Genomic DNA, 22573 nt, shown 5'->3' with positions numbered 1-22573 from the left:
GGGTGACTTTAAAGAATAAACTATACTAATTTGCCAAGTCAAAAATTCTGAAACTTTTATGGTAAAAAGACATGTGAGTCTATATTCGGGGAAAATTATCGGATCTTAATTTAGAGCTTTGTAGTTTCGGATAAAAATGATTTAGTGACTCTGACTCAAATAGACAGCTTTGAATTTAAATATAAGTGAATAGTGAAATTATATATAATGCTATTTAAGCATGTTTTATACATAAAGGATGTGGAATGGAGAGGAGGAGGAGGAAAATTAATTATATATATGAATGATTTGTGTATAATTGGTTATATGCTCGATTATAATCGATAAACGTTAAAATAGAAATAATGCTTACATTTGCGTATTATTGATCATGATTTAAGCTCATATGGGAAAATAAAGTTTCATAGTATGTGAGTGTGGTATATTTGGTATATGATTTGGTATGAAGTAAGGCCATGAATGGTTTATGGATTAACTCATGTTGGTAAGTTTGATACATGAATAAATGTTGAACTCGGCCATACTTATAATGCTTACGCTATATGTTTATTTGGCTAACATGTGTAGTGTACACACTTAAGCTTTGGCCAAGTGGTGGCTTAATTATGCCATGTTAAATTTATAAGTTATGCATTGGAATGGTAAGTGCCTAGATGGGAATATGCTTGTGATCATGGAAAGGGTGGTAATGTTTAAATTATGTAAACTTACTTGAAATGGTTTATCATGTGGTTAATTCCAAAAAGAATTATGTTTAAATGTACTAGCTTGTGACTATGGTTGAATGATATGTTATTGTTTTGTGTGATATTCGTAGGAAATGGGTGTGGAAAGGAAATGAAGTACTAAGTTCATACTTGAAGAATAAAATGACGAAAAAGGGGATGATGAGTTTATTTGATGTTGTTATTTAAGCTTAAGTGATGTTTTCATTGTAATACTAAGAATTTTATAAATGTGTTAATGAATGGTATAATAGATAAACGTTGAGTTAAATGGTTACTACGTATTAGTATTGAACTTAACTATATTGAAGTGTACATGAATTAAATGGAAGTTTCTAGTGATATGATTTGAATTAAAAGAATTATTGTGGTATTGAAATATATATATTGGATTGAGAAATTGATTTGAATTGTGAACATGAAAGATTGTGAATTGAATAAAATGGAAATGAAGCATTGAATTACATGAGTAAGTATTGGGTCTCGTAGGCCCTATTTGTTATGAATATAATATTTTGAGGATATGTTGTAAAGAATTATAAAAGCATGTTAAAAATTTGAAGAGTTTAAATTTGAATGAAATTTTGTAACTCGGTTTAATATGTTTACATGTGTAAGTGTTCTAGTAATGCCTCATACCATATTCCGGAGTTGAATACGGGTAAGGGGTGTTACATTTAGTGGTATCAGAGCTACGGTTTAGTCGGTTCTCGGACCGAATGTAGCATATGTGAGTCTAGCTATACATGCCATGTTATTACTTGCATCATTGATTATAAGGTGGTTGCTAAGTGCTGATTCCACCGTATCCTTGATTGTAAAAGGGGTTGCTATGTGCTGATTCCCCGTATCATTGATCATAAGGTGGTTGCTAAGTGCTGATTCCACTGTATCCTTGATTGTGAAAGGGGTTGCTATGTGCTGATTCCCCGTATCATTGATTATAAGGTGGTTGCTAAGTGCTGATTCCACTGTATCCTTGATTGTGAAAGGGGTTGCTATGTGCTGATTCCTCGTATCATTGATTATAAGGTGGTTGCTATGTGCTGATTCGCTAAGTGTTGATTCCACCGAGATCCTTTGAACATGAGGTGGTTGCTAAGTGCTGATTCCACCGTGTAACGGTTAATATTTCGAAGTGTTCATCGGGGAAATTGGATAAGTGAAAATATATGTGAATCGAATAAGGTTACGTGATGAATATTGGGTTCGATATTTAATCGACCATTGAGTAAGATGAAAAGAAGTAATGAAATTATGAAAAAGTAAAATGTGCAACAAAACATTTTGATATTTTATTTCGATCAACGGTGGGCCTACCGTGGGGTCAGTTATGGCTAACCAAACCCTAGATTACGTGATCTAATATTTTGATAGTTTGCTCTGAGAACGACACTGTTATGCATGTCTGAGTATTCTGCTATATATATATGATATCCGTATGCGAGCATGTTAAGCATGATATTTATGTATCTGTAATCTGTAATTATGTTTGGGGTGGGAATTGTATATGTGGAAGAAGTGTTCTGTATAGCGACCTTCGCCTATATTCTTGCAGCTTGGCTACATATTATCTGATATGTATCGTAATGTCACAATATGGTGTGTAGGGATGGGTGGGTTTTTTTAACCCCACATAGTGTGATGGGATGGTCAGAGTTCGTATGTAGAGGATGATGGTAGGATTCTGTATTTTTTTCTGCATATCTGATTCTACTTTCTGTATCTGTAAAGGACTCAAGTCCGAATCTGAATTCGACTGTATATGTGACTTCTGTATGTTTGGTATGTTTATTTCTTTTGGGTTATACACTGAGTTTACAGAAACTCATTTCTGTTTTTCTATTTTGTACAGGTAATCCACAAACTTAGGCAGATCTGTGCAGTGGAGTCACACAATGACCACAAGTTTTTGAACAGTTTTTAACTAAGGGTTTTCGTTTAATTAAGGCTTATTTCTAGGAGTTTTGTAATTAAGGGACTCTTCAGATTGTTTGGATGTATTTTGGATTTGGATTTTTTATTTAACTTTTTAAATATGATAGTTGGATAAAATATGGTTTTTACTAAAAACAAAGGTTTTCTGAAAAAAAAAACGAATAGGATTTTCAAATATAACGATTTCTAAGATTTCCGCTATAAAATATGCTATGGCAATTGAACTAATTAAGTAACATTTTCAGTAATAGTTATAAACGAATATGGGCTATGAAACTAGAATGATTTATTAAAATGACTCTATTTTAAAAACCCTTCTATGTAACTTCTTCGGATTCGACTGTAACGTCTAAATCGGGTTTGGGATGTTACATTTTTTAAAATTCACACTTATCATTACTTACCGTAACCTATTAATTGATAATAGTCGAATTACGATACTATAGCCTAATGTAAATTAGTTGAACACTTAAGATATACGGAAAAAAATTGATAATGCATTTTTAATGCATATCCTATATCATTAAACACAAAGTGCAAATAACGATAAGCACTGAAGTGCACAATAATTACGATAAGCACCAATGTGCAAATTTTACAACGATAAGCACCGAAGTGCAAAATAATATGATAAGCACACTAATTTTTCCCTAATGACATGCCATTAATATCCCAATAGTTCGAGACTCGTCTACATGGGATTTTATTATTATTAATTTTTTTATTCATTCACTTGACAGAAAATAATATAACTTTACATTTTTCACAATTTAGTCCTTATCACAATAATAACACTAAAACTTGTAAATTCTCTTCATTTGTACCACATACAACACTATAATTTTTACATCACTTCATTTAAACTCACTTTCCATATATTCATAATATCATAATATATTTTAATTTATTTCAATTTAGATCTTTTTCATTATCACCTCAATACATCATATAATGGTACCCTAAAGTCAAAATTCATAACATTCACATTACTTACCCTACTAAATATTTATTATGATATCATTAATTTAGTAATTAAACTACTTAATTAAAATAATTATTTAATTAACATAAATTTAACAAAATTACTACTTGAAGTACTTACAACCAAAATTTGAACGATGAGTTTTTTTTCTCTTCTACTCATTGGCCACTTCTTTTCCTTCCCCTTCACTTTTGTCCTCAAACATCTTCTCTTTTTCTTCAATTTCATAACAACATATAACATTTATAAGTTAAAACTAAAAATCAAATAACTTTTCTATGCTATATTATGAAAATAAACATGTATGCTATAAGAATTTTCATCATTCTTACCTTAACTTTTTAAAAGCCCACAACCCTAACTCATGTATTTCTCTCTTTTAACCCATTAATGAAAATTTTCTTATGAAATAAAGTTGCTCCTAATCATCTTTTTAGCTTTTACTAAATAAATTTCAAAGAAAAATGAAGATTTGGAGCTTGGATGGTTCAACAATAAAGGAAAGACATAGAAGGAAATAAAAGAAAAGTTGGATGGATTTGGGGGGTGAGTGATAGTTTGTGTTTCAGAAAAGATGATATCTTTCATCTTTTTTTCCACTTTTCTACACATTTCCACTAAAATAGCTCACTTTTTTTTTATTAAATAGTCAATTTGCTAATAAGTCTTCAAGCCATCAATCTTTACACTTTTACCCATCATCATTACATCTTAAAAATATCTACTTGGCTATTTACCATTTTATCCCAACTCATCTTTTATAATTTCTAAAATGACTCATACTTCACTCGGTTAAATTTCTTTTTAATCCTTCTTTCCTTTCTACAACCACAATGTATCTCCCAACTTTCTAAATTCCTACTTCCACCACAAAAAAATTTATACTCTTTCAATTTAGTCTAAATTTTTATTTAAATCTTTTCTATCTCGAAAATAGTTTCTAATCTCCTATTGGGTCTAAATACTTCCTAATTTAATACTAAAAATCCCTTTTTAGTAAATTTCAAAATTTCTCCTCTATTTCCTAACCCGGTCCATCATTGTACCTAACTCCACGTCAAAATGTGGTCGTTACAACCCCATCCATGCATGTATCACATACAAAATTTGGCTCCAGTAATTGCAATTATGTCCAGAAGCATCGTTTTAATAATTCGCAATTACTTAATCATGGAGTCAGTCCACAAGAAGTACCATGATTGGAAACTCCTTATTCTATACTCTTTACGAAAGTAATTCACCCAACTATTTTGGCCAATAACCTCGTCATGTGTATGTTACCCTAATATGATATTCTTGATTCCTTTGAATTAAATATGTTCACTCAATACAATCCTATTTTATATTATTTTCACCACTGTTTCTTCTTAATGATTAATATGATCTCTGTCAACAAATGACTTTGATAAATTGTTCATTCGAGAACAAACAACTCGTGGCCACGTTACATAATTATTAATCGACACAATGTCAATGAGATGATATCATTAACACTTTAATTGAGTTATGAATTCCACTGATGCTAGTAAATCCATGTCATACACAAGTCATGTACCTAACATATCAGCTATGGGCTCGATTCTCTTTAAGGCATAAGCCTCCACTTATATCAAAGCACATGAGTTGCATACGCATAACCAATGACTAACTCAGGATTTAGGTAAATCATACCATGGACATCACAAGTGAATTAATTCACAAATGGATTTAGAATTAAGTCATCTTGGGTTCAGTCCAATGTATTATTCTACAAATGAATACATCTATATCTTTACCGGTGGAGTCAACTGCTCAGATAACCAAGACTAGCTGCTCCGTTAGCCAAGACTAGCTATCTCCTCAATTTGAATTGTAGACGACATAATAATCTTTCTTAGTATTTGAATCAAATGCTTACTTTAGTTCTTTTACAACATTGCAGACTCATTTAGATTATCTACTGAAGTAAGTTGTTTTATATCTGCTCAATTGGAATTGTAGACGACATAATAATCTTTCTTAGTATTTGAATCAAATGCTTACTTTAGTTCTTTTACAAGATTACAGACTCATTTAGATTATCTACTGAAGTAAGTTGTTTTTCTCAAAAAGTAAATATTCCTACGATGCCACTAGTATTCAGTTTGAACTTAGACAATTAATGAACTAATATTTGCTTGTCACAATTTCACTATGCATGTAAAATATAAAAAGACAAAAATACAAAAGAGATAATAGTGAAATGTGAAATTAATTTTATTTATTTATTCATCATTTAAATAAATAGAAAATAATTATAGATTTACTATAATATGGATACATTTTCCAACAATATAAATATAGACTTTATAGAAACATTATAAATATCTTTATTGATCAATAAAAAATATGTTATATTTTACTTTCCTGTTCTATTTTATTCTACTATTTTCTTTGTGTTTACTTTATTATTTATTTCATAACAAAAAGTTTATTTCTTAAATAATAATTAATTGTAACAATTAATAAAATGGGAATTGCCGCCCATTTTTTACCAGTCACGTGAAAAGGAGAGAGTGTTTTTAGGTTTGTGGATTATTTACAATTTAGGTCCCTTGTAGTTTGTGAAACTATTGCTCTCATGTATACCTCAATTGATTAGTGTCATTCGAGATGAATCAAAAGTTTCAGTTATTATTATTCTTTATAATTTTAATAAATATTGAATTATTATTAATGACAAGAAATATATATTTAAAACTTAATTTAATAAATAGATTTGGCTTTAATATATTTAGAAAAGTAATTTAAAATTAAAAAAACTATCATAAAACTTAAAATTTTCATATATGTTCCCGTAACATCTTTTATAATTATAGATTTTTTATTGATCTTGTAAATCTAAATTTTCTTTTTTGGTGACAAAGAAGAAATTAAAAAGACAAACTACATCACATAATCTATTCCCTCAAATGGAGATATTCTAAAAACTTGTAATCTTTGATTATCCAAATGAGCCAATTTAACTAGATTATCAATTTCTTGGTTATCTTCTTTAGGGATATGGTTAATACTCTAATGCTGAAATTGAGAAAATTATTAAAAAAATTCTCCTAACTAAAGCAGAGTTAGGTCCTCCTATGAGTCCCTTTATGTATGGTAGTGGCCACTTCAAAACTATTCATTTGAACCAAAACATTATCATAACCTCGGTCAATCAAGATGTCTAATAATTCAGCCTCAAACACTGAGTAGCTCCAAAAATCTTTTAAAGCCAAAGATCTATTTTTTAACTTGGTCTTACACAATTCCTCCTATTGAAGGAGAGTCGTCTTACAGAACCTTCAATATTTAAGAAGATTCAGTCACCATTGAAGCAAGAAATTGGAGCCTAAAGCAAACTGGTTGCCCCAGCTGTCGTCATGAACGCAATCATTTAAAATAGAATCAATAATTAATCTAATAAATTAACGTTAGATTAAAGGTGTCAATATAATATTAAAGGGTTTGACTTAATTAATTTTTTATTCACAATTATTGCTAATAAAATAATTGAAAATCAACATCATATATGATTTGCCATTAAATTTTTTGTGTATTCTTTTATTATACATGTCCAGATTTTGGGCAAAAAGATGAATGACAAAAGGCAATGGCTTGAGCTATCAAATCTTCTAAATATTATGATTTAAATAGGTCCAGTTCTGCTATTAAATCCCGTAAGTTATAAATTTAGTATCTGTGTTTTAATTTAGTTATTTTTAGTTATTGTATTTTTAGAATTTAAAAATTTTAGTCCTAATTAAATGATAGATATTAAATTCATTAAGTTAAATTTTGTTATTTTGAAAATTTAATGTGTCAAACATATTATCATATGTGTAATGCTATGTCTGCTTGTTACTTTAAAAATTTTAGTCCTAATTTACTAGCAGCTTAGCTGCAAACTACTGTCTAGTGTCGCATTCGGCACTACTTAGAGTGTAGCGATGAGTGGGTTGATTATATCCCCACAAGGAGTGTAGGGTTGGACGGAGATGGTGTGTAGAAGCTGGATGGGTAAGATTTTTGTGATTGCATATCTGTTACTGCTATTAATACTGTGATGGATTAAAGCCCTACTGCATGACTGTTTTTGCACTGAGATGGGCTAAGGCCCAAACTAGACTGATACTAATACTAAAAAGGGCTTAAGCCCAGACTGTGATTATTTGTTTACTGTCTATTTATTTGTATGGAGATTACACACTGAGTTTATATAAACTCACCCCTTCTGTTTAATCTGTACAGGTGATCCCCAGATATAGGCGGATCGGTGCAGCGGAGGACTCAGTGGTAGCCACACGACTTCTTTTACACTGTTTACTACCTATTTATGATTTTACTTTTATTTAGGAGTACTTTGCTGTAATTATGGTCTTTTACGAATTTTGGTTTAGAATTTGGATTTTATACTGTTTTATGATTTAAATCTGCTAGTGTTAGGTAAAACTCGGATTTTCAAATGAAATTAATATTTTATAAAAAAATACCACGAATAAGCATATTGTTTAAAAGCTTCCACAATAAAAAAACGTTTTGAAATTGAATAAAGTTTTGTAAATGAATAGTATTTTGAAAACGAACGACACGATTTGAAGTTAACATAAAATAATAAAAAAATGGTTAAATAGAAAAGAGGATTTAGCGACGACATATTTTTCGAAAAGCACTACCATGTGACATTGTCAGATTCGGCCATAACGTCTAGGTCGAGTTTGGGGTGTTACACGGCCATAACATCTAGGCCAGGCTTGCGGTGTAACATTTTTTAAAATCCACACTTACCATTACTTATTGTAACCTATTAATTGATAATAGTCGATTACGATACTGTAGCCCAATGTAGATTAGCTGAACACTTAAGATATACGAAAATAAATCGATAATGCATATCATATATCATTAAACATAAAGTGCAAATAATGATAAGCACTGAAGTGCACAATAATTACGATCAGCACCAATGTGCAAATTTTACAATGATAAGCACCGAAGTGCAAAATAATACTATAAGTGCGCTAATTTTTCCTTAATGACATGCCATCAGTATCCCAATAGCTCCGGACTCATCTACATGGGATTTTCTTATTATTAGTTTTTTTTATTCATTCACTTGACATAAAATTATATAACTTTATATTTTTCACATTTTAGTCCTTATCACAATAATAACACTAAAACTTGTAAATTCTCTTCATTTGTACCACATACAACACTATAATTTTTACATCACTTCATTTAAACTCACTTTCTATATATTCATAATATCATAACATATTTTAATTTATTTCAATTTAGTCCTTTTTCATTATCACCTCAATATATCATATAATGGTACCCTAAAGTCAAAATTTATAACATTCACATTACTTACCCCTACTAAATACTTATTATGATATCATTAATTTAGTAATTAAACTAATTAATTAACATAATTATTTAATTAACATAACTTAAACAAAATTACTACTTGAAGTATTTACAACCAAAATTTGGATGATGAGTTTTTCTCTTCTACTCATTGGCCACTTCTTTTCCTTCCCATTCACTTTTGTCCTCAAACATCTTCTCTTTTTCTTCAATTTCATAACAACATATAACATTTATAAGTTAAAACTAAAAATCAAATAACTTTTCTATGCTATATTATGAAAATAAACATGTATGCTAAAAGAATTTCCATCATTCTTACCTTAACTTTTTAAAAGCCCAAAACCCTAACTCATGTATTTCTCTCTTTTAACCCATCTATGGAAATTTCCTCATGAAATAAAGTTGCTCACTAGTCTTCTTTTTAGTTTTTACTAAAGAAATTTCAAAGAAAAATGAAGATTTGGAGCTTGGATGGTTCAACAATAGAGGAAGGACATAGCAAGAAATAAAAGAAAAGTTGGATGGATTTGGTGGGTGAGTGATATTTTGTGTTTCAGAAAAGATGATATCTTTCATCTTTTTCACTTTTCTACACATTTCCACTAAAATAGCTTACTTTTTTTCATTAAATGGTCAATTTGCTAATAAGTCCTCAAGCCATCCATCTTTACACTTTTACCCATCATCATTACACCTTAAAATATCTACTTGGTTATTTACCATTTTATCCCAACTCATCTATTATAATTTCTAAGATGACTCATACTTCACTTGGTTAAATTTCTTTTTAATCCTTCTTTCCTTCTTTCCTACTACCACTATGTATCTCCTAACTATCTAAATTCCTACTTCCACCACAACATTTTTTATACTCTTTCAATTTAGTCTAAGTTTCTATTCAAATCTTTTCTATCTCAGAAATATATTCTAATCTCCTATCGGGTCTAAATACTTCCTAATTTAATACTAAAAATCCCTTTTTAGTAAATTTCAAAATTTCTCCACTATTTCTTAACCCGGTCCATCACTTTACCTAATTCCAAGTCAAAATGTGGTCGTTACAACCTCATCTATGCATGTATCACATACAAAATTAGGCTCTAGTAATTGCAATTATGTCTAGAAGTATTGTTTCGATAATTCGCAATTACTTAATCATGGAGTCAGTCCACAAGAAGCATCATGATTGAAAACTCCTTATTCTATACTCTTTACTAAAGCAATTCACCCAACTGTTTTGTCCAATGACCTCGTCATGTGTATGTTACCCTCATATGATATTCTTGATTCCTTTGAATTAAATACGTTCACTCAATACAATACAATCCTATTTTATCTCATCGTCACCATTGTGTCTTCTTAATGATTAATATGATCTTTTTCAACAAATGATTATGATAAATTATTCATTCGAGAACAAACAACCCATGGCCACGTTCTATATTTATCAATCCACACAATGTCAATGAGATGATATCATTAACTCTTTAATTGAGTTATGAATTCCATTGATGCTAGTAAAGACATGTCATACACAAGTCATGTACCCAGCATATTGAATATGGGCTCGGTCCTCTTTAGGGCATAAGCCTCCACTTATATCAAAGCGTATGAGTTGCATACGCATACGCAGTGACTAACTCAGGATTTAGGTAAATCATACCATGAACATCACAAGTGAATTAATTCACAAACGGATTTAGAATTAAGTCATCTTGGATTCTGTCTAATGTATTATTCTACCAATGAATACATCTATGTCTTTACCGATGGAGTCAACTGCTCTGATAGCGAAGACTGGCTATCTCCTCAATTGTAATTGTAGACGACATAATAATCTTTCTCAGTATTTGAATCAAATGCTTACTTTAATTCTTTCACGAGATTACAGACTCATTTAAAGTATCTACTGAAGTAAGTTGTCTTTCTCAAAATGTAAACATTTTTACGATGCCACCAGTATTCAGTTTAAACTTAAACAATTAATGAGCTAATATTTGCTTGTCACAATTTCATTATGCATGCAAAATATAAAAAGACAAAAATACAAAAGAGATAATAGTGAAATGTGAAATTAATTTTATTTATTTATTCATTGTCTAAATAAATAGAAAACATTTACATGTTTACTACAATATGGACACATTTCTCAACATTATAAATATAGACTTTATAGAAATATTATAAATATCTTTATTGATCAATAGAAAATATGTTGTATTTTACTTTCCTTATCTCTTTTATTATACTATTTTCTTGTTGTTTACTTTATTATTTATTTCATAACAAAAAGTTTATTTCTTAAATAATAATTAATTGTAACAATTAATAAAATGGGAATTGCCGCCCATTTTTTACCAGTACGTTAGAAGGAGAGAGTGTTTTCAGGTTTGTGGATTATTTCCAATTTAGGTCCCTTGTAGTTTGTGAAACTATTGCTCTCATGTATGCCTCAATTGATTAGTGTCATTCGAGATGAATCAAAAGTTTCAGTTATTATTATTCTTTTGTAATTCTAATAAATATTGAATTATTATTAATGACAAGAAAAATATATTTAAAACTTAATTTAATAAATAGATTTGGTTTTAATATATTTAAAAAAAGTAATTTAAAATTAAAAAAACTATGTAAAACTTAAAATTTTTATATAGGTTCCCTGACTTATTTTATAATATATATAGTTGTATATTTTTAATTGATCTTGTAAATCTATTTTTTTTTTGGTGACAAAGAATAAATTAAAAAGATAAACTACATCACATAACTCATTCCCTCAAATGGGAATATTTCAAAAACTTGCAATCTTTGATTACTCAAATGAGCCAATTTAACCAGTGTATCAATTTTCTGGTTGTCTTCTCTAAGGATATGGCAAATACTCCAATGTTGAAATTGAGAAAATTGCTAAAAAATTCAATTCTACCTAAAGCTGAGTTAGATCTTCCTGTGAATCCCTTTTTTATGATAGTGTTTATTTCAAAACTATTCGTTTGAACCAGCATATTATCATAACTTCGGTCAATTAAGATGTCTAAACTATTTGAGATGCTCAACAATTCAGCCTCAATCACTGAGTAACCCCAAGAATCTTTTAAAATTAATGATCCATTTTTTAACTTAGTCTTACATAATTCCTCCTATTGAAGCAGAGTCATCCTTAGGTCTTACAGAACCATCGGTATTCAAGAAGATTCAGTCTCCATTGAAGCACGAAATTGGAGCCTAAAGCAAACTCGTTGCCCTAGCTATCGTCATGAACGCAATCATTTAAAAATAAATCAATAATTAACGTTAGATTAAAGTTGTCAATATAATAGTAAAGGATTTGACTTAATTAATTTTTATTCACAATTATTGCTAATAAAATAATTGAAAATCAACATCATATATGATTTGCCATTAAATTTTTTGTGTATTCTTTTATTATACATGTCCAGATTTTGGGCTAAAAGATGAATGACAAAAGGCAATGGCTTGAGCTATCAATTCTTTTAAATATTATGATTTAAATAGTTCAAGTTCTGCTATTAGATCCCGTAAGTTATGGATTTAGTATCTGTATTTTAATTTAGTTATTTTTAGTCATTGTATTTTTAGAATTTAAAAATTTTAGTCCTCACCAAATGATAGATATTAAATTCATTAAGTTAAATTTTGTTATTTTGAAAATTTAATGTGTCAAACATATTATCACATGTGTAATGCTATGTCTACTTTTTATTCTCATATATTACTCACAAAAAAATCATTTAATAGATTTAACGATTGTCACCTAAAATTTTGAAATTCGAAAATTATAGTCACTAAAAATGATTCAATTGACGAACATGAATTAAATCTATAACTTTATGTATAATACAAGATTAATGACATAATTTAACCAAACAAATTTAATTGTTATCATTAAATCAGGATTAAAATTTAAAAATTTAAAACTATAAAGACTAAAATTAATCAAATTAAAGTACATATACTAAATTCATAATTTATACAAAATACCTTTTAAATCTGCTATGATTTGACTTTTCTGGAAACTCATTTTAAATAAATAATCCTTATATCTTAAATTGAGGTTTCGCTTTCATCTAAAGAGCTTTTTTTTAATAAATGAATAGTTATGAGCCAAAAAATTAATATTTATTAGAAATAGTCAATGAAAAAAATAGAAATTTTTTACCCGTTATTTTAAATTTTACTAGACATAAACGTACCGCTCATTTAAAAGCACTCTAATCAATCCTTTGAACTTAAGGCATTTTGTTTAATTTGTAACTTCAAAATAATTTTTAAAACCCGAAATAAATATTAATAGCCTAAACATGAGTTTATCGAATAAAGTTGATCGAATTTGATTAGAGAATCACAATAAACTTTTTTTAGTATGGCAATGAATGAGGAAGCATCGAACCATGGTAAAACAGCTACATTGTTCAACTTTGTTGGCTTTGTAGCAAAGGGACTCTTCCATTAATGGTGTTTGAGTCATCTATTAGTTCTTCTTCTTCTTCTCTTGCTTTTCCCCATAATACGGAATACAATCCCGTAGATAAAATTAGAGTTCCGAACACACTGCAAAATATTTAGTTTTGGATTCAGAATTGTGGAATAAAGAAATGAAAGATTCAGGTAAAAAGATGAATGTGTTAGGGATGCTATCATGATAAAGTAAAATAAGGAATGGTTTTCATACCTTCCAAGAAATACTGCTTCACCAAGGAAAATAGCACTCATAACAACAGCAATGCCAATTGAAGTTGGCTTGAAACTTGCAACAAATACAGGCCCCATCAAGCGTATGCCCCATACGTGTACACCTAATCCAAAACATAACCCGAAAAGTCCCTAAACCAATAAGGAAGGCAAACAAAGCTACTTTCAGATACTAAAAATATATATGATTATGTTACTAAAGCTACATTTAGGGATTGCAATTTTTATAATATGAATATTTATATTTTTCAATTAAGTTTATTATTCGATAGATATATGAATTTGTTAAATATTCGATAGATATGAGGGTATGACTCTAAAAGATCCTCCAAATATAAAGAAAAATATAGGAAAATCTAATTATATCATTGCCGAGTATATATCTGTACCATACACTCACACCTGAATCCAAGTAACACAGAAAGTGATTGATCAGTTGAGGTCTTACCGTGTATAAGACAGCAACAACAGCTACATTAGAACTTAATTTCCAGGAACTCAAGTTTGGTTCAGCAAGTATGCATATTGGTAGGGATATAATGGTCCCAAACAAGCCAGAAAATAAACTTACAGTAATCTCTTCTGGGTAAATCTTCATTACTTGGGACTGCAATTTGGAATAAAATTCAAGTTTAGCTTTTAGGTAAAATATAATTAAGGACTAAGTTAATGTATTTCAATAGCTTGAAAACGTTTTCTTTTCTACCTGGATAATATACGCAAGTGAAAGAATAAGGTATGCAACAGCTTCCAGGAGGCCACCAATGATCCAATTTGACTCATATGACATAAACACTAGCGGCCTTTGAAGTGAAACAGATGATGACAATGAAAAAAGTTTGGGTCCTTTGTAAAAAGTAATCACTAATGCACCAAATATTGAGGTAAAGGTGCCAATGATTTTAGCTTGACAGCTTGAACTTCTAATTGCTACTTTTTCAATCCTTGAATGTGCAAAAACAGGGCCTTAGGGAACATTTCTCAAACATATAAAAAACATAAAACATGACATGAAGACAATTAAAAACCTGAAGAAGACAGCAAGCATGAAGGTCAAAGCTGGTGTGAGATTGCCAAGGGCTGAAGCAAGAGTTGGGGAACTAAGTTGTATGCCTTTGAATAAACATAATTGGCCTGAAAACCTGTCTCCAAAAGATGAAACAAATCCATGGGGTTGGGTAGGTTTTTCTTTTTTAGTCATTATATGTAACTAGAAGAAAAGAAGATCCATACCCAAGCAGTCCAAGAAGGAAAATTCTGGAAAAAAGAGGGAACTTCAATGGAGGGAACAGTGTTTTTCTGCAAACAACAACAACAACAGCAAAAAAAAGCATCAGATAAACAAAGAAGACATGAAATTTATGAAAAATAGACATTTAATATAATAAAACATAAGACCTTTTAAAGAGGGCTGCTATGAAGAGGAAGACAAGGGTGCTTAAAAGATAAGAGTAAGCGGTGAAGACGAAGTAGCTCATCCCTGTAAAAGAAGCAGCTTTGAATAGAATGCCGCCAGTTACATTGGAGCACTCTACAGCAACCATGGCTATGCATGGTATCACTAATTCCTTCCATTCATTCCTTCTTGCCATCCTACCTCTCCTCTTTCTAGCATATCATTCATTATTTGGTTGCTTGTAATATATGTTATATGTGTGGAAATCCCATTATCACATGGAGAAATTGATACACTTTTTTATAATATTATGTACCTATCAGAATTATCATTAGTTGATTGTGTATTCAATCTCTCCATTACTTTATTTATAAAAGATTAAGTGAAAGGGAAAGATGGAATCCAATCTTTTGAAAGATATGGTTGGACATTTCTTATTTCCAATGTCATTTTGGTATTTTTTATCTTTAAGGAAACCTGTTAGAATTAAGTGACCCAAATTCTTATTTAAATAAAATACTGTGGTAAAATAAAATAAAAGTAAAATCTTATAGAATTATACTTCTTTTATTTTATTTTAGAATAAGGTTTTTTAAACCTTATTAAACTCCATCTATTTGATATTATTAAAATAAGGAGTTTCACTCCTATTAGAATAATGCTTACAAGCCTATAAATAGGCATAGTCTACTCCTCTTGTAATTAAAATTCAAATTCGACTTAGTGAATTTTCTTCTCCTCTGCTCGTGGTTTTTTTCCCGAAAGGGTTTCCACGTAAAATCTGTGTGTTCTTCATTTTTCTATTTCTATTTTTTTTGCGATATATTGTCATTACCGACATTCTATTTTCACAAATTGGTATCAGAGCTTCCGGGTTGTTTATCTCAATCACGGTAATGACATATTTGAAGTATGAAATTTCGCTGTTGGATCGCAACACTAGATTTACGTTGTGGCAGATAAAGATGCAAACAGTTCTTGCACAGATGGACTTAGAGGAAGCCCTGTTAGGGGTAGATAAGATGCCTTCAACATTGATGGAGGAAGAGAAGAAGCGCAAGGATCAAAAGGCGTTAACACAGTTACATCTGCATTTGTCTAACGAAATTTTGCAGGACGTGATGAAGGAGAAGACCACCGCTGGATTATGGAAGAGGTTGGAACAAATATGTATTTCGAAAACTCTAACTAGCAAGCTGCATATGAAGCAACGTCTTTATGCTCATCGTTTGGAGGAAGGTGCAGCTGTGCACGAACACTTAATAGTATTTAAAGAAATTCTCTCAAACTTGGAGGCCATGGAGGTTCAGTATGATAAGGAAGATCTAGGGTCGATTCTACTTTGTTCGTTGCCCCCGTCTTATTCAACCTTTAGTGATACGATTTTATATAGCCGCGAGTCTCTCATAGTTGATGAGGTTTATGATTCTTTAACCTCGTATGATAAGATGAAGCATATTGTGGTTAAAATTGACTCTTAGAGAGAGGGTCTTATTGTTCGTGAGAGACAAGATCAGAATGTTGATGATGATCGTGGAAGGACACATGAACGGAATCCTCGCGGTAAATCTAAGGGTAGATCGAAGTCTTCAAACAGAGGTAAAACTTGTAACTTCTGCAAGATGAAAGGGCACATTAAATGTGAGTGCTATAAGCTACAGAATAAGATCAAAAGGGAGGCTGCGAATCAAAATGGAAAACAACTAGAAAATTCTGGTAAAGCTGATGTTGTAGAAGACTACAGCGATAATGAACTTCTAGTCGCTTCTGTCAACAATTCTAAAGCGAGCGAGGAGTGGATCCATGATTCGGGTTGCACCTTCCACATAAGTCCCAATCGAGATTGGTTTACAACTTACGAAACAGTGTCTGAAGGTATTGTTTTGATGGGAAATAATGCTTCATGTAGAATTGAAGGTGTTGGAACAATTAAAGTTAAGATGTTTGATGGAGTCGTCAGAACACTTAGTGATGTACGACATGTTCCAAAATTAAAGAGAAATTTAATTTTGTTGAGTACTCTTGATTCAAAAGGGTACAAATATACAACTAAAAGTGGGGTTTTGAAGATTTCCAAAGGTCCCCTCATTGTGATGAAAGGGCAGAGAAAGACTGCCAAGTTATATGTTTTGCAGGGTTCTACTGTTACTGGTGATGCAGCTGTCTCATCCTCTTCCTTGTCAGATGATGATATTACTAAAATTTGGCATATGCGCCTAAGGCATATGAGTGAGAATGGCATGGCAGAATTGAGCAAAAGAGGACTTCTTGATGGGCAAGAAATTTTCAATCTGAAGTTCTGTGAGCACTGCATTTTTGGAAAGAAAAAGAGAGTTCGATTCACTAGAGGAATCCATAACACAAAGGGAACGTTGGAGTATATTCATTCTGATCTGTGAGGTCCATCCAGAGTGCTTTCGAGAGGTGGAGCTAATTATATGCTAACTTTTATTGATGATTTTCCAGAAAAGTGTGGGCGTTCTTCCTGAAGTAGAAAAGCGATGTGTTTTTCGCATTTAAGTCTTGGAAAACCATGATTGAAAAATAGACGGGAAAGAAAATAAAATACCTCCGCACAGACAATGGATTAGAGTTCTGTTCTGATGAGTTTAATAAATTGTGCAAGTCAGAATGGATCATGAGACACTTGACAGTTCGTCATACTCCACAGCAAAACGGTGTTGCAGAACGAATGAACAGAATGATCATGGAGAAGGTTCGATGTATGCTGTCAAATGCCAACTTACCAAAGTCATTTTGGGCCGAAGCAACCTTTACTGCATGTTTTTTTATCAAACGATCTTCATCCGTTGCCATTGAAAAAAAGACTCCACAAGAGGTATGGTCTGGTAATCATGTTGATAATGGAAAATTGGAACCGAGATCTATTAAATGTGTTTTTCTTGGTTATAAAGCTGGTGTAAAAAGGTATAAGTTATGGTGTCCTGAAAATAGAAAAGTTGTGATTAGCAGAGATGTTGTTTTTGATGAAACTGATATGCTACCTAACTTATCTCTAAAAGAACCTTCCAATAAAAAAAATCAAAAGTAGGTGGAGCATTAGATTAATCTAAAATCTACAACAGAGTCGACTACTAAAGCCAGTACAAAAATTCAAAATAGAGTTGCTTCTTCACCACAATACTCTATCGCCAAAAATAGAACTAGAAGAGAAATTAAACCTCCAAAGAAGTATGCCAAGGCTGATCTAGTTCCTTATTCTTTAAATGTGGCTGAAGATATAGATGCAAACCAAGAGCCATCTAATTATTCTGAGGCGGTTAGTTGTGAAGACTCAGAAAAGTGGATGTTTACTATGCAAGAGGAGATGGAATCACTACACAAAAAAAAACATGGGATCTTGTGAAACTTCTAAAGGTAAAAAGGTTGTTCATTGTAAATGGGTGTTTAAAAAGAAAGAAGGGACTCCAAGAGTTGAAGAACCCAGATATAAAGCAAGGCTTGTTACAAAGGGTTATAGTTAAATTCCAGGAGTGGACTTCACAGATGTGTTCTCTCCAGTTGTGAAGCATAATTCAATTCGAGCGGATGTTTGCTGAGGCGGTTAGTTGTGAAGACTCAGAAAAGTGGATGTTTGCTATGCAATAGGAGATGGAATCACTACACAAAAAAAACATGGGATCTTATGAAACTTCCTAAAGGTAAAAAGGTTGTTCATTGTAAATGGGTGTTTAAGAAGAAAGAAGGGACTCCAAGAGTTGAAGAACCCAGATATAAAGCAAGGCTTGTTACAAAGGGTTACAGTCAAATTCCAGAAGTGGACTTCACAGATGTGTTCTCTCTAGTTGTGAAGCATAGTTCAATTCGAGCTTTGCTTGGTATTGTGGCCATGCATGATTTGGAGCTTGAGCAGTTAGATGTAAAAATTGCATTTTTGCATGGAGAACTTGAAGAGGATATTTACATGCAACAACCAGAGGGTTTTACAGTATCAGAAAAAGAGGACTATGTTTGCTTACTGAAAAAGTCCCTTTACGGTTTGAAACAGTCACTAAGACAGTGGTATAAGAGGTTTGATTCCTTTATGACTTCTCATGATTTTAAAAGAAGTAGCTTTGACAGTTGTATTTACTTTAAGAAAAACAGTAATGGTTCTTTTGTGTATCTACTCCTTTATGTTGATGACATGTTAATAGCAGCGAAAGATAAAGGAGAGATAAGAAAGGTCAAAGCCCAACTAAATGAAGAATTTGAGATGAAAGACTTGGGACCAGCAAAGAAGATACTTGGTATGGAGATTCTCAGATATAGAAAAGTAAGTAAATTATACCTAAGTCAGAAGGGGTACATTAAGAAAGTTTTTTGCAGATTCAATATGCAGAATGCTAAGCCTGTTAGTACTCCTTTAGCAGCTCATTTCAGACTTTCATCGGCTTTGTCTCCACAATCAGATGATGAGATTGAGTATATGTCACATGTTCCATACTATAGTGCAGTAGGATCTCTAATGTATGCCATGGTTTGTTCACGTCCAGATTTATCATATACAGTTAGTGCAGTTAGCAGATACATGGCGAATCCCGATAAAGAACATTGGAAAGCAGTTTAGTGGGTTTTAAGATACTTAAGAGGTACTACCGATGTTTGCTTATAGTTTGGAAGAACTAGAGATGGAGTCATTGGGTATGTTGATGCTGATTTTGCTGGAGACCTCGATAGAAGAAAATCTCTCACAGGTTATGTCTTTACAATTGGAGGTTGTACAATCAGTTGGAAAGCCACTTTGCAAACTACAGTCGCTTTGTCTACCACTGAAGCTGAGTACATGGCGATTATTGAGGCTTGTAAAGAAGCTATTTGGTTGAAGGGACTCTTTAGTGAACTCAATGAAGACCTTCAAATCAATACATTATTTTGTGACAGTCAGAGTGCGATCTTCCTTACAAAAAATCAAATGTTTCATGAGAGAACAAAACACATTGATGTTCAGTATCATTTTGTTCGTGATATTATTGCTCGTGGTGATATTGTGTGAGAAAAATTAGTACTCATGAAAATCCTATAGATATGATGACTAAGTCACTTCCTATAACCAAGTTTGAGCACTGCTTAGACTTGGTTGGTGTTCATTGTTGAAGATAAACCCTTAAGGGGTTTTATGGAAGAGGTGGAGAAACTTGTTCGTTGAGAATTTGCGATGAAGAACTTGTTCATTAAGAATTCGTGTCAAGGTGGAGATTGTTAGAATTAAGTGATCCAAATCCTTATTTAAATAAAATACTATGATAAAATAAAATAAAAGTAAAATTCGTATAGAATTATACTTCTTTTATTTTATTTTAGAATAAGATTTTTTAAACCTTATTAAACTCCATCTATTTGATATTATTAGAATAAGGAGTTTCACTCCTATTAGAATAAGGTTTACAAGCCTATAAATAGGCATAGTCTACAACTCTTGTAATTAAAATTTGAATTCGACATAGTGAATTTTCTTCTCCTCTGTCCGTGGTATTTTTCCCAAAAGGGTTTCCACGTAAAATCTGTGTGTTCTTCATTTTTCTATTTCTATTTTTTCTTTGCGATATATTGTCATTACCGACATTCTATTTTCACAAAACCTTCTTTTAATTAAATGAATTAAACTATGAAGTAAAACTTAAACAAGACAAGTATCATTTGACAAAAGTAAATGAATTAAACTATAAATTAAATGCACATAGGCACTTAGATGAATTGCTTCACATAAATCTTATTTTTCATTTGATTATTAATTAAGAGTTATTATTTATAGTGATGAGTTATGTTACTTGACTATTAATAAATTAAAGAATCATAATTATTCAAGTAGTTATCTATTGAATTATTATGTTTACTGCTAAAAGAAATAACTATCCATTTAGACGGTTATATTTATATGAAGAGATGTGAGAGTGATTATAAATAGGATTTAACATTGTCTTGGATCTATATGCAAAACCAAGATATACCAAAAACTTAGAAACAAAAGTTTCTTTCTATTCTCCTCCATAAAGTAACCGTCCGTCTTTTGAACATCTGCCGACGTACCTCTTATAAAGAATAAGGCTTGACTTTACACATTGATGAATCATATGGGAAGAATGGTTCTGTAGTGGGAATTTTATTAGTTGATCCGAAAGGTAATGAGTAGCAGTACGACCTATCGTTTGCCTTTTCTACCTTGAATAACATTGTGGAGTAAAAAACATTGATTACCAGATTAGAATTGGCTCACAAGTTGAGAGTTCAAAAAATTCATGTCTATACAGATTCCTAGTTGGTAGCCAAGCAAATCCAAGGTGAGTTTGAAGTTCGGACTCCATTTTGGCCAAGTATTATTCCTAGGTGATAAACTTGTTAAAAAAGCTCCCTGAGCTCTACATGGACTGAATTCCACGTTCTAAGAATGCCTGAGCTAATTCTTTATGTAGATTGGCATCCAAAGTCGAGATCACTCAAGGGGGAAAATTTGCTAGAGTATAAGAAGCATTCGAGCTACAATACGATGGGTCAGACTTTTAATGTTGATGTGGTAGGCACTTGGATAACTCGCTTGATAAATTTCCTGCCAGGAAACAACACCCCTTTTGATTCATAGGGATCAGATAAGCTTCAACAATAGGTTGTCCACTACATTTTTACCGATGAGGTTTTGTACAAAAAAGGTAGTCGAAGCCGCTACTTAGGTGTCTGGATCCCTCAGAGGCTGGATACGTGATGAGGGAAATCCACGAAAGAATATGTGGGCATCATTTGGGTGTTAGGGCTCTTGGTTAGAAGATCCTCTGATAGGGCTACTACTGGTTTACCATTGAAAGATATGATCTCTGTTGTGGCTAAATTTGCGCATTGCTAGAAGTTTTCACCCGTTCCTCGCCAACTAGTCAAACCTCTAGAAAATTTCTACAGCCCCTAACCTTTCTCAACTTAGGGAATTGATATTGTTGGACCATTCCCACCAACCATCGCATAGAAGAAGTATATAGTGGTGGCTATAGATTATTTCACCAAGTAGATGGAAGTAAAGGCATTGGCCACCACTACAGATGTAACAACTTGATTTTTAGTGGTGTCAGAAATGATGGTTTTAGAACCCTAATTCTAATCTTTACGAGGTTAGTATAAAATTTAATTATAGTTTGGTTCTTTAATTTTATTAATTGGATAGTTAACAAAGGTACAAGTGTAATGACCCCAAAGTCAGTGGTGTTGAAAATGAGATATGAAGACCTTATTTTCATAAATCGAGCCCGTAAATATTTTTATAAAATATTTATGGAGTTATTGTATAGGTTAATTAAATTTTGTATAGGTATTTTTTCTGAATTAGTGACTAATTAAGATACAATGACTAAATTTTAAAAGTAGTAAAAGTTAATCTCTATGGATTATTAATTAATTGAAGGACCAATTAAGCAATTAGACCCTCATAATTATGCCAATTGGTGGTGGAAATTAGCTAAC

General features: G+C 31.5%; 1 protein-coding gene across 1 annotated transcript; it reads right to left on the bottom strand.

Annotated features, from left to right (window-relative positions):
• Window positions 1-13309: 13309 nt before the first annotated feature.
• Window positions 13310-15428, bottom strand: LOC107892309 (WAT1-related protein At5g40240). Its single transcript, XM_016817347.2, has 7 exons — window positions 15130-15428; window positions 14965-15030; window positions 14760-14873; window positions 14438-14675; window positions 14180-14338; window positions 13712-13863; window positions 13310-13590 (listed from the first exon to the last, which is right to left on the bottom strand). Exons 1-7 carry the CDS (start codon window positions 15321-15323, stop codon window positions 13452-13454), a joined length of 1062 nt encoding a protein of 353 aa, XP_016672836.1. The 5' UTR covers window positions 15324-15428; the 3' UTR covers window positions 13310-13451.
• Window positions 15429-22573: the final 7145 nt, after the last annotated feature.

Source organism: Gossypium hirsutum, chromosome D09 (genome assembly GCF_007990345.1).
Source record: "Gossypium hirsutum isolate 1008001.06 chromosome D09, Gossypium_hirsutum_v2.1, whole genome shotgun sequence".
Taxonomy (NCBI): domain Eukaryota; kingdom Viridiplantae; phylum Streptophyta; class Magnoliopsida; order Malvales; family Malvaceae; genus Gossypium; species Gossypium hirsutum.
Note: the sequence above shows the minus strand (reverse complement) of the source record. Positions and strands in the feature narration are given on the sequence as shown.

Coding starts and splice junctions, on each gene's coding strand:
- LOC107892309 (XM_016817347.2), bottom strand. CDS start 15,323: ATGGCAAGAAGGAATGAATGGAAGGAATTAGTGATACCATGCATAGCC. Junction 14,339..14,437: donor CACTTGCGTATATTATCCAG/GTAGAAAAGAAA, acceptor TCCAAATTGCAG/TCCCAAGTAATGAAGATTTA. Junction 13,864..14,179: donor TTGTTGCTGTCTTATACACG/GTAAGACCTCAA, acceptor TTATTGGTTTAG/GGACTTTTCGGGTTATGTTT.